Source organism: Anopheles aquasalis, chromosome 2, assembly GCF_943734665.1.
Source record: "Anopheles aquasalis chromosome 2, idAnoAquaMG_Q_19, whole genome shotgun sequence".
In the NCBI taxonomy this organism is placed as follows: Eukaryota; Metazoa; Arthropoda; class Insecta; order Diptera; family Culicidae; genus Anopheles; species Anopheles aquasalis.
The window spans coordinates 71,323,147-71,336,398 of NC_064877.1; the positions used below are offsets into that span (position 1 = coordinate 71,323,147).

Genomic DNA, 13,252 nt, shown 5'->3' on the forward strand with positions numbered 1-13,252 from the left:
TCGCACAGAACACGTCAACAGCGGACATCAACAATAGGCTTGACGTGACAGTATCATCATCATCATCATCATCTTTTAGACGCATTCATCCGGTCCTGAGCACACGCGGTACGGCGCAAGCACGCTGCACCATGGGTGAATCCGAAAAAGGGGGAGGGGGGGGGGGGGTGAAGGGTAGTAAGTGGTAGTGATGGTGGTGCTGGGGTTTGTCGGAGATAAAAATAGCCGAGAAAGATAAATCTTCGCAAAATGGTTTCTGACCAGCGAAGGGAAACGGTCGCTGGTAGGGTTAATAGCGTCATTACTGACAAAAAAAAACCCCTCCCATTTCCGCTTTCCACCCGCCCACCGGTTCCTCGTACAGAGCCAAAACCGGGGACCAAACCAAGACCCAACAATTACTGTTGTGTTCCGCTCGTCTCTCGACACTTGATGGTAACGGGGCGGGAGAATAAGGAAGAGGCTCACTGCTCGCGATGTTGGGATGATATTTGACGAAAATATCATCGACCATGTCACTCATCAAACGACGGACCGGTCCGAATGGCCGAATGGTTTCTGTTCCGTTTCGTTTTGCTTGATTCCTTGTTGCTTTCCTCATATCAGGTTCTCTCTTTTTCTTTCCGCTGCTTCGTGCGCAAACAATAAAGGCACCTCCCTCCCTTATGGTCGGCGAGGTATGGCCGGGATACACACAATTAGTGCAATGTCTCATTAAGTGGAATCAAAGGACAACGTAGAACGCGAACCCGTCTGGCGAACGGTCCTAGGACGCAATAACAACCCCAATAAAAGATGGCTCGTCCGCTAGTCCGTTCGCGCTGCGGAGTGAATGAAAATGTTTTTATACCATCCCCCCCACCCCCCTTGTGATCACATTTCGATGGTGGCCTTTCGCAAACGGACCTCGAAACACCGCCCGTTTTTCCCCTGATCCCGTTGGTATTCCGTTTCAATATTATTTTAATTCTGTTTTCACACCGAGGACCTGTCGCGAGATGTCTGCTGCGCAGTTGTTGCGCCCGATGGCCTGAAAGTTGCTGAACAATAGCCGGCCGTAGCGTAACGAAAGGGAACATAAACAAAATAGCTGCTTGCCCCGTCTGCAAACTACAATGGCATGATACAATGATAATGAGCTATGCAAACGACAGTCAAAGTGGCCGAAATATCGAAGTAACTAATATCGTTCACGCATAATCATACGCGACACAGTCCCGAACAGTGTCTAATGAGTCTCCGCTGAGCTCTGAGCACACTCCCCACATCTGGTGTGTCTGGTGGGTTGGTTGCGACAGAAAATCATAAACTTCTAACCCCCATAACCACCGGCGCGTCTCCTATTACAATGGATTGTGTTCGGTAGTGATCAGTGTCAACTTCTCGCTCACGAAACTCACCCACGCCCCTTTGGACTGCCCGTTGTCTGCGGTCGACTGCGATTTCAGTTCGCGAGCGGACTGCATTTGTGAATAACCTAATCAGGGTCTGCCGTGACATTGATCAAATTTGTCACGTCACGTGGTTTGAGGGCCACCAAACCAAACACTCCGACATCCAGCGTATTGCGCTGCCGGGCTGGGCTGGGGCCGCTTGGCCTTTCGTAGCACGTTCTCGTGTGTATGGGTGGCTATGCTTACAAATCGGGACCTCCACCCGCAACCGGTGTGGCAACATGGAAATAGTCAAATGTAAAATATGCATGCCACCACACCCCCTCCATCGCCCCCTTCTCCGTTGCTCGCTGGGCCTCGAGGACCACGTCACGCTATTGGGAACCGGGGGGCCATTTCGAATGAAACCTGCCAGCTGTCGTGCTTTGCCGCATTAAGCATTGAAAAGACAGAGCGAGAGAGAGATAGAGAGAGCGGCCGGGAGGGTGGTTGTGGGAACGAAAAATAAATTGAAATAAAAAGAACACGAGGGGAGAGGAAGAAACAACCCCGTGTCGAGGTCTCCACCTCAACAGGTCTAGGAGGGGGCACGGTCACGCCAACGGAGCCGGAGTGGAGCAACAGGCCGCGCACGGTGGCGCCCGAGGAAAACACGATTTAGTAGCCGAGAATGCGGAAAATCAAGGGAAAAAGATTATGTGACAACTGGCAGCCGTCAGCAAATCAGCGCGATTTGATTAGCACACACATGTAATGCGTGTCACACAGCGTGTATGTGTGCGCGCGTTCGCACGTCCTGTGCGCACCAGTGAGCGGCTTTGGGGAGGGCAACGAAATTGGAGCGGGGAAACGTGATGAAAATAGAACAATCAAAGTTATAATGATCGCACATACGCTCCTTTTCCTCTCGCTCTTTCTCACTCATGTTTTCTGTCTATCATGCACACACATACACGTACAGCTTGTGAGTATTCCACACGCACGGGATGGATCGAGGGAACGAGCAATACGGGCTTGGCTTTGTTGCCTAAAAATAACAATAATGGGCATGATTCGTTTTAATAAACTCATGCTTTCTCGTACGTGAGCCATTGCGTTGAAATAAAATTAACTTCACATTTGCTGCAACGAATTACAATCAATGAAATCAGAACCGGATTGGGAACGAAGTTTAGCGATGGAGACGCATGGTCGCTAATGGAGGCGCCTGGTACTTCACGTTTTCGAAGCGTTTTTTTGGCCATTTGGGCCGCATCGCGCATCGTGTACCACTGCGAAATGATCTGTCAAATGATGAGAGTGACAGGAGGAAACAGGGAGGTGGACAGGTCAGATGCCATTAGCGCCGCTAAATGATAATCTAATCGATCGACTTGTTTCCACATTTTTCCGCCCGTCGTCCACAGTTCAGTGCGCGTGAGTGCTGTTTTTGGGGTAATGTTGTTCCCATTGCGGAATGGGCAATATGTGGAGCCGGATCTCCCGGATACACCGGATTACCATTTCATGGCTATTAAACGGCTTATTCTACATGATTTACGGCGAGATAGATAATTCATCGAGTCGACGCATAATCCGCAGGCGGATTTCAGAGCGCCACTCAGAGCGTTCCGTTCCGTTTGCTGAAACATTCACCAACGGGTGGGGGTAAGAGGAGGATAGCGAGATCATAAAAATCGCTTCACTATTACAAACCAGCAGCAGCAGCAGCAGCAGCAGCACGATTTGCCACGAGGCAAAAAGCCACTCGTAACACTAGTCATCGATGACCGTGGGCGGTTCATCGACCGGTTTCGACGAAGCCACAGTTAGAGAAACATCCGGTCCCCGTTCCCAGGAGCGGTGAGGTTGTAGAAGGACGTCCAAGGGAAGGAAATTGATCTATTCCGTTCCGTTCGGTTCATGTCCGCGTATGTGTGTGATCCTTTACGACGCATGTAAACGGACACATTTGCATGCCCGCTCTCGCACCGTATCGTATCGACATCGTGGAAGATATACGAACCAACCGGGTGCCGGGAATCGATTTTCCGAAGCAACCAATAAAAAATATGACAGGAAAAAACACACACAAATAACGAATGCTCCCGGGATGAGCCGTAACGTAAGCAACATATTGTTTTGCGCCGCTGACCGGAAGGATTATGCATCGTGCGCTTCGGCTTTCTCGAGACGGAAGATGGAACCGTTCGAGGCGCACATTCGCATCGGATGAATCTTTGCCTCGGTGAACTCTGGAGATCGTGACCGCTTACAGGCAGCAGCACCACATTATCATTCGATTAGCCGTTGGAACCATTTGTCAAGATTTGTGGACGATGATGGAGGAGGCGCAAAGTACGGCGGCGACGACGAAGACGACGCCAGATGCAAAATGGACGAACACGCAAACCACCATTAGGATGTAGTTAATGTTACCGGATGGCCGATCCTCAGATTTCGGCGGTTTCCAGGCATTAGCGTTCGGTTCGAAGCCGGCGTCCTATCGTTTTGGGATCAAGAAGTTTTTGGTTCGTATTTGTGTGCCAGTGTGTGTATCTGTCTGTCCCTCGTCGTTTAGTCGCTATTTGTTTTACACATTTTAGCCATTTTGCAGCAGCCAAACGAGACCCAGAGTCTGATTATGCTGGTCCGAGTCTGTTCGGGGTCTGTCCTGTTCAACAAGCCAAATGCGACGATGCTTGCTGCTCTTTCGGGGACGCTTCCACCCGGTGCTCCGTATGCAAAGAAGGTCCGTATGTGAAGCGGAGAAGCTGCTAGGCTTAAAGCGTATCATGGCAGGGAATATGTAAGCTAGATAAGCGAGGAGCTAACGGGACAACATCAAGCAACAAGATGGCATTGGACTGCCACTGTACAGCAGGAAACTAGGGCAGGAAGTGCTGAAGAGAGCAGGAAATTTCGGTAAAAAAAATATCGAACTCAAACGAACGAATGAACGAACGAACGAACGAACGAATTTTTGTCAATCCTTTTTTTGGGGCTCAAACGGCAACCGATTGCTGACGTGGCAAAGGGTAGCGGTTTAGCGGAATATCGAATTCAACGTCAAATCGCGGACCCAAACGGCCGGCTGCTTCACGTCAGCTGTGGCCGTTTACGGTCCGCGGAATCACCAACAAAGCGTGATGAAGGCGAATGTGTGTTTGCGTGTTTGTTTTGTTGGAGCAATGGGAGCAAAAGAGAGATGAGAGAGACTCCATGGAGTTCCGGGTAAGGGGTAAGGTGGGGGAAATGGTACCGATACGGACGGACACGGAACGGATACAACAACAGTAACAACAACAATAGCAACAACAACGTAAAAAAACTGTGGAAAAACAACAGAGGGCAGGGGTCGAGGGAGCAACTAGAACGGCATAACGGAGCCCGTAAGGATTAGGCCATCCTAATCCCTACAGCAGCAGCAGAGGCAGCAGGAAAATGATGGAAGGATTTTCATACATTTTGAATCGGTTGCCGATGATAGCGCCGCTTCGGGTTGCGCGGGAGTGATCGTCCTCCGGTTGGCCGCTCTTCTCCGCTTTCTGCACCGCGTGCTAAATGCTGCGCTTCCCGGGGGTCACCACCACGATGACGACGGTGATGATGACCGCTAACGATGATGACGACGAGCGCAAAAGCTGCACAAACTGCGGCCGCGGCTCGCACTCCAGCGGGGGTCGAAAACAATTGACGTCGCTTGCTAGGGCGAATAATTGTGCCTCACACTTTCACTCACACTTTTATACTTTATCGCACGCACGCTGGAGTGCCACCGAAGGGACAAAGTAACACCGATAAACGATCGATGACGAACCGGAGATGCGGCAGCCGTGCGGCCAGGAGCAGGAAAATGCCACCAGAACGCCGAAACGCTCAAAACGGATACAATACGATCGTTTACACCTATACAAACACTAACACGCACACGTAAACAAACACTCACTCACGCGCTAAGATCGATGGAAACTATTTGCGTTAATTTGAATGCTTTTCACCGCAGCCGAGCATCACTCTCTCTTTTTCTGATTATGTGCCGTGCCTAATCAGCCCTAACGAGGGCTGCACATCACCCAGGCAGATCACTCTGCACAATAAACACCAAAACGCACACACGCGCGCGCGCGTACACGCACGATCACTACACTTGGGGAGGGGGGAAAGGAAGCAATTAGTGGATTAAAATTCATTTCGATTTGTTGTGCCAGTGAGCGCAATCGCAATCGGCCTTCAGTCAAAGGCAAAAGATCATTCACCCGCTCGCTATGCTACTGCTGCTGCTACTTGAAACATACGCTTCATCCTTCAAACTGAAAGTATCGTTATTTACAGGAAAATATCCTAATCATCCTCGGTCTGTTACACTTGTTCACTTGTACACGCGCGCACGGCAACACACTAACAAAACCCGACTCCGGTTGTGGTCGAACTCGTACGCACACACCAGGCGCGGTGGCAAACGAGAGCTAATGAATTGCCCTACCCTACCACTCCGCCCCCGGGTGGTTGAACTAACGGTGGATGAGTTAGGATCGCGAAAACATCTTTTCCCCGGGAAATCTCACCACACTACTATCTCGCGTGTGCACGCTCTCTCTCTCTCTCACGCGGCATCTGCTGAGCGCTGTACCACTCTGTCGTGTACCGGACACCCCGCCAAGGAGAAAGGAAAGAAAACGGGGAGAGGTCGGGTGGAGCAGCCAAGCAACGAGGGCACAAGAGTGAAAACAAATATTTTCACTTTCGATTGCAATCGTTGACGGCAACGGGGCGACGGCGACGGGGCGATCGTTCTCGCCGTGCCGAGCGTCGACTTTGCTCGCCTCGAAATCGAAAATATGTTGCCACGCGTAAACGAACACCGCGGAAGGACAGGACGTGAGTGAGGTGGGATGGGGATCAAGGCAACACAAGGAATTCGGGGTAGCACCCTCGATTTTCGACGAAACGGTCGTCCGTTCGTTCGCCCGCTCGCGGTTTGCGAGCTGCGATGAACGATGAAAATAGTGATGATTAAGTTACGCACCGACGTAAGCCGTAGGGCCGTGCTATCAACCCCTTTTGCTTCCCCCTTTTTTTATCTCCAAATCAGCATTGTTCTTCCATTTGGATCGCCAGCCGTCCCCATTCGACCGTCTTCATGCTCCGTTGGTAAAGATAACGAGGATTTGGGTGTAACATGGGGCAACACATTCCCATAGCATAGATATCGACTCCGAAAACGGAGCTAAACTGTATTAGCGCAGGAGTGCAAATCATAAGCTACCACCATCCCGGTGGGGTGGGAAGACACGTACAGCATATAAACGCCACTGAGAAACCCGGTTGCGAGCATGAAGCAACAAACGGTGGAAGATCGGGAGGGGGGAAGGGGACAAGCGGTCAGAAAGGCCGAGTGATATTTTTAGAAACGCGTCGGTCGGTCTTTTCTCACTCATTCTCATCTCTCAACAACCGGATCCCCATTTCCCCATCCCCTGTCTCCCCCAGTACCCTTGCACTGAAAAACGCCTTTCGCAATTTGTATGCACACAGAAACACACACAGGTACACACGAGGGCACACAGACCAATAGGGGAGAATTGTTCAACAACAAGCGATCGAGCGATCGCTCACAAACACCACGTCAGCGTAGTAGTGCCTTGCAATCCAAACCGTGTCCTTAGTCGCCTTAGACCGTGATCCCAGTATTCCATTTCCATGCCAACCACAGAGGTCAATTGTTGATGCCCAGAAATTGCAGAAATTGCTGGCGATAGGTTTGGTTTGTATCCTTGGTTGGGACGGACACTGAGCAGCTGGTTCATGGGATTACTACATGGTAGTAGTAGTAGTAGTAGTGGCACTGATTTTCAGCTGGCCGTCGATTGCCAGCCAGCTGAAGAGGGTAGTACCAGGTAGCTTCATTCATCGATCATCGTCACCGTCCGCGCTGATCCGTAACGCCATGCCAGCAGCACACCTGCTTCCCACCAACAGGATCAACATACGCGTGGTAGTGGTGGTGAGAAGGAGGAGGACACGATATGACGAAGGCGAAAGCGTTGGATGACCAAACGCTACCCTCGCTGCCGTGCTGTTTGGGGACACGCTGGTATCTCCACATGAGTGCACAGACACAGATACAGTTGATGGCCGGTCGAAAGTACGTTGCACGCACGCACGAGGCCAAGAAAGACACACCGGCACTCACACTCGGACTTGAACGGACACACAGGAACGGACCACCGCGGAACCGAGTTCCCAAAAAACGAAATCACACAAGTCTCACAGTAGACAGCAGCCCCTTCCCCCACTAACCCACGCCTTCGATCTGCGTGTGATCCTTTGCATTTTGGCCACATGCAGCAATCCGGGGGACCAGCTGCACACCGAACACAACACCATCTGTCCCGGCCCGCCCATCGCAACAACATCTCCTTTATGATTCTTCACATTACAACGCTCCTCTAAACACAGCAAAAGAAAAGAAAACACCAAAACAGTGCTCTACCTTCGATTTCGCAACGTCAGCTACACGGCCAACGACGACGGCGACGACGAACACGGCGTTGGCCCGCGACAAGTGCCGGATGTGCGAAACGGAACTGCCTGAGTGCAGACACAGCATCAGCAGTACTAGCGGCAGCAGCAGCAGCTACAACAACAACAACAACTGTAACAGCAGCAGCAGCAGCAGGTGGTATGTTGGTGGCGGAAGGTGGCGTTCACGGGCGCTCCGAAGCCGGGTTCTGCGTAACGCGACACGGTGATGGCACGTTCGACGCGTTCAAACACTCACGATCTACTGACGATGGCCGCCGCCGAACGCTCGCTCGCTCGCTCGCTGGCTGGCTGGCTGGCTGGTTGGTTGGTTGACTTGGTTGCTGGCCGCCCTTTCGATACACTCCTGGTATGATCCGAGAACATACCGCGTCGACGACGCAACGCGCGCGTGAGTTACTCCTCGTGGGAGTGCTACTCTCCTCGTGGGAAAGAGGGGAGCAAAACATCACCATCATCACCATCATCAGCATCATCATCACCAGTGCCATGCAGGAGAGAGAGAAAGAGAGTGAGAGTAACACACTGACACAATTTCGCGTACGGCGCACACCACCGCTGACTACTGATGGCAGCTACTACAACGAAAAGAAGAGAATCCTGCACCGGCCTCCACCCAACTCTGGGAAGCAAACCCGGTTTGTTTCGATCCAGCGGTATCCAACCGAGGGCGAGGGAGAAAGCGCTGGTGTGTAGCTGGCGGTGCCGCGACACGTGGACGCCAATGGAAATGGACTTCCCAGACGGGGTAGCCGGAGCCGGATTCGGACCAGAGTCGTAATGGACACGTAATCAGTTAGGCGGCAAACGCGCGGTGGCGTTCCACGGAGACGAAAAACGAGGAGAAGCTGAGGGAAGATAGTTTTTGGAGGGGAATCTTATGGCGCTGGCTTACGAGGATACGCTACGGAATACATTTTCCGGCTTATGTAAGTCTTCGCGCCAGTCACCGCGGATCCTGGGTTAACTTGTCCGTTTTCCGTGCGTCGGAATTGAACTGCATTTCGGAAAGAAAATTCGCCACATATCGTTCGATGACTCCACGATCCGTGCCCTAATTACTGTTTCCGGTTTGTCACATGGGATTTCCGGGTGGGGTGCTGAGAAGCAATATTTCAATTTGCCATTCATCGCCATCGTCATTCTGGTCACGTCTTCTCGCCTCGCGCGTTTCAGCAAAGACCAGCTCATGCTGTCGAGAGTATCCACCTTCCCGTTGCTGGTTTTACTGTCTGTCTGACCTGGCAGCGACTGAACAACGCCTTTCAGTTGATTTTCCACGAAACCAACAACGGTAGCGAGTGCGTGTCCGCTCGCTGGCAAGAGAAATTCCGATCTCAGCGCAGGAGGTCTGTAGTTGGATAGTTGGTACCGGGGTCACCCCTTGGGCAGCTCATACATCCTGGTCTGTTTGATACCACACGGATAAACATTGACTCGCGCTCCCCGCGGCAATAGCGCACACACCAGCCGAGTTCTTGTGTTTATCTTGCGCCGCTTGCCGCTGGTTGTTCTGCTTGGTGGCGGGGTCACGATGTTTGCCCCACAAACTCCACAGAAGGCAAGTGTCAGCCACGGAAACAGCGTTCCTTTTCCGGTCAATTTTCCGGCCCGGGCGATACGGTCGACTGACCGCGCTCAAGGATCAAAACTGTTTTTACAACGATCCAGCTGGCGAGATTGGTTCCGGCTGGTACTAGGGTCGTGCGAGAGCGTGCGGCACTTGAGACGACCTGGGGCGGTTCGTCCTCGTCGGCCATCATCGGCCGTCGTCGTCATTGTCGTCGTAGTCGTGGTAGTTGCGTCCCCTTTGAGCGATATTTATTATTAACCACCTGTTTGTCACTCGTTAGGGACCAGCGTCTGTGTCGGCTCAGCAAACAGCGGCAGCAGGAGCAGCAGAAGCTACCGAAACACCGCCGGAGGCTAAGAAAACAACAAGAAAGAGCGGCAGCAAGTGAAAAACGAAAAAGATTCGCCCGATGATCCGACAAGGACCGACCTACACTACGGTTGCATACCAGCATAAAGAGCAGAATTGCCGAGGCCACCACCAGCGATGAGTGTCCTCCCTTCATCCAGCGTGGCCTGTGTGTGTGTGTTGGAGAGAGCGCCATCGAGAATGATGATGGGGAGCCCCCAAAAAACACCAAGAGAATGGACTCTCTTGAATGAGAAAATGAGTGCCCGTCGGCGAGGGCGCCTCCATTTCCATTTCCGTTTTCCGTCGACAGCGACAGCGCGTGTAGAGGCATATGTTTATGTCTTTTGTTGCATCCGAAATCCGGTTCGTGTGGGTGGCTCGATGGTTGTGCGAGTGGGATGGTGGGTGACCCGAGTCGTCCATTAACCTTCGCGCAAGCCGCGTGTCGAAACGATAGGCGGCGACGATGGACAAGGGCAGAGCAGTTGCGGCCGCGGGTTTAAGGATGCGTTTGGCGGATGTTCATGAACCTTCTCCACTCGAGAGTATCCACAGGAGACCCCCGAAAACCGATGGGAGTGAAAGAGAGATAGTGAGGAAGAGAAACAGGATGTCTTGTACCGGCACCAACCATTCGACTGTCTGGAGGGAATCGCGAATTTGAAGCTCGAAAGGAAATTCAAATTTGATTTTGACTGAATAAAAAACTCAAATCAGCCGACAAAGCAGTTTCCATTGGCACTTTTTTCCGTAGGTCCTTATTATGTAAGCGCTAGTTAAAAAGACCCGGTTACAGGGACTAGCTTGAAAATAGGATTCTTTCGGTTTTCGGTACGAAGATCATCGCATCGTCATCGCAAAGCTAACCTGTGGCGGAAATTGCTTGCGTCACTGAACACACGGAGCAATAGCGTGTATCTATTCCACTTCTCAACGATCCCGATGCTGCCGACATAAGAGCATCTGGAACAATGCCTTGAATATTCGAGTCCAATTTAATTTTCGTGTTACAGTCCTGCAAGCATTAAGAAGTACACCCTAGATCATGGGCGCTCATTTGCACCACATTTAGTTTCACAACCAATATTCTCGTTATATAAATAACCGACTTCCATTGGCTCTGTAAGACTTAATGACAGTTTCTTTATTGGTTCATACCCAGTATATCGATTCTGGTCGGGACAATTGGCCTGCAATCCTGAATGCACCATAGATCGATGAGGATTGTTGTTCCGTTTCTGAGATTTATGATACTTGTCGCGTTTGTTGTTTCGTAGCAAAAGTAATTCAAGGAAAACACAAGTCAATACTTCTCTGATGAGGCTTGTCTGGATATGATCTATGAACACTTCCAATGGTTAGGATTATCTTGCTTTATTCGCTTCGAGCAATGTAGCAGTGAAATGGTATTCTGTGCTGTTTGCCACTGCGCCACTGTTTGGCCATTAGAGACGTGAGTTTCTGTTTTTACTGTTTACCGGATTGTACAGATGCTTGCGTTGCGGTTTTCACAAGGTATCGAATCCACACAACACCCACCCAGCACACAGAAAAGTTGCTCTTTGATCAGATCATCTTTTGGAGGCTCGTTGCTGGTTGCTGCTTGTAGAAGACGAACAGAAGTAATCGTCAAAAGAAGCGCGAATTCTTACTCGGTTTTCTTATTTAAATAAAGAAAACAATCTCTTACACCTAAGATTACAAGGAAACACAAAAGAACCCCGTTGGACAGTGTAAGTGTTGATAGCAACGGTCAAAGCTCAAGAAAGTTATTCGTGATAAATCGATTCTCGAAGATCTGAGCAATCATCCGATAGTGAGACAATTGGCTCCTGCGAGCTCCAGATTGTGAGTTATGAAAAGAGAAAGCGAGAAAAATGAATAACTTAATTTACAAACTTATCTATACCGTCCATGCTCCATGGCGGGAAGAAAGAATAAGGTAAGACAAAACGCCAAGTTGGCTGTGATTTGAGCGAACAGGCCGGAAGATGCTGAAGTTGAGGGATGACTATAATCTGCACTCTGAGGCCCCCTGGCATGAGAATGGTTCAGAGGATGGAGCTAGCCGGTTTTGGCAGAAGAGCGTGTGTGCGACCCTGAACTGCACTGCACCGCGCCGCGGTGTTCACATCCCAAAACGTTTGGTCATACCGCGTAGTATCGTAATATCTAATGCCCTCCCCTAGATGTAATATCCCTCTATTATAGCGTGTACCGTCCTACTGCAGCGTATCTAGGCGCTGTTGCTGTCGCGCGTCTCCAGACGTGGGCGTTTGCGATACACATCGGAAGAAGGATTCTCCATTTCTCGCTTTTTCGGAGCGTTCTGCATAAAACAAAGGAAAGGCAAAAGAGGTCGCATTAGAACGCAAAAGCGGTTTGCATCTCGGTAATCAATTACCTTTTTCTCCCATTGCTGATGTAGGTATCGCAGGAGAATGTTTTTCTTCTCGCTCACTATCACTGCAAAGAACCATGCGAGAGAGAGCGAGTGGGTCAGCACCTCAGAAACGTACAATGAAAGGATCCATCGGCTACTTACCCTGCTCGGAAGGAATATCTGTCGTGGGAACATAGACTGACGGCCGTTTCGAGGATATTCTTACGCCATTCTCCGTGTTGAAGAGCGAGAAGTTTTCCTCGTTATGGCAGGGTAGATCTTTCAGAAACTCGCTTATCGACTGTGGAAAGAGATACCATGACCATGAAAACATTCACCAATGGGTGGCCAGGTTAGAATTGCACGTTCCGCTGCTTCCAGAATATCTTCTAGTTTACCATTTTTCTTCGCTTTCGTAGAGTACTTGGCCTTTTTGTTCCTGTTTGTAGCTCGTTGTCCTCGTGCTGGATCCGCTGCTGATAACTGGTCCGGGTACCGCGAGGTTGAGGATGGATTCGGGCACCGTCTATTAAGGGGCACGCCCGCCTAGTAATTGATTCTTCTCCTACTAAACAGTAAGGCGCTTTTTGGTGAGTGGATAAACCAAAATTTAATGCGATTCACGGAGACAAAAATTCTCAATCTTTTGTTGACGTCGAGGAAGGCTGCACTCGGATAGCGGTCGTATAAGGTATACACTCAGCGGCTCTGTTTCTCTTTACAAGCCCGTTAAACGACCTGCGTGGTGGCCGGGTGCGTGACGGCATTTTATTACACAGAGGTATGCTCAAAAACTGGCTATATGACTCTTAAAATTAGTATGAAAATGTCGGTTTTTGGTACCAAATGATTTTAAATGGTTCAAAACTGCCGTTTACGTGAGCAGAGCAAAATTGCCATATATTTTTGTCAGCCGGAATTGTTAACATAAAATACACTGTATTGGATGCATCATACATTAACAACATACCATCTTTTTATCATGCAATGCTGTCCTTCATCACATCCATCCACTGGAAAAAAACT

General features: G+C 50.3%; 1 protein-coding gene across 1 annotated transcript; it reads right to left on the minus strand.

Annotated features, from left to right (window-relative positions):
• Positions 1–10,962: 10,962 nt before the first annotated feature.
• LOC126581171 (DET1- and DDB1-associated protein 1) lies at positions 10,963–12,886 on the minus strand. Its single transcript, XM_050244655.1, has 4 exons — positions 12,625–12,886; positions 12,389–12,527; positions 12,248–12,309; positions 10,963–12,172 (listed from the first exon to the last, which is right to left on the minus strand). Exons 1-4 carry the CDS (start codon positions 12,625–12,627, stop codon positions 12,080–12,082), a joined length of 297 nt encoding a protein of 98 aa, XP_050100612.1. The 5' UTR covers positions 12,628–12,886; the 3' UTR covers positions 10,963–12,079.
• Positions 12,887–13,252: the final 366 nt, after the last annotated feature.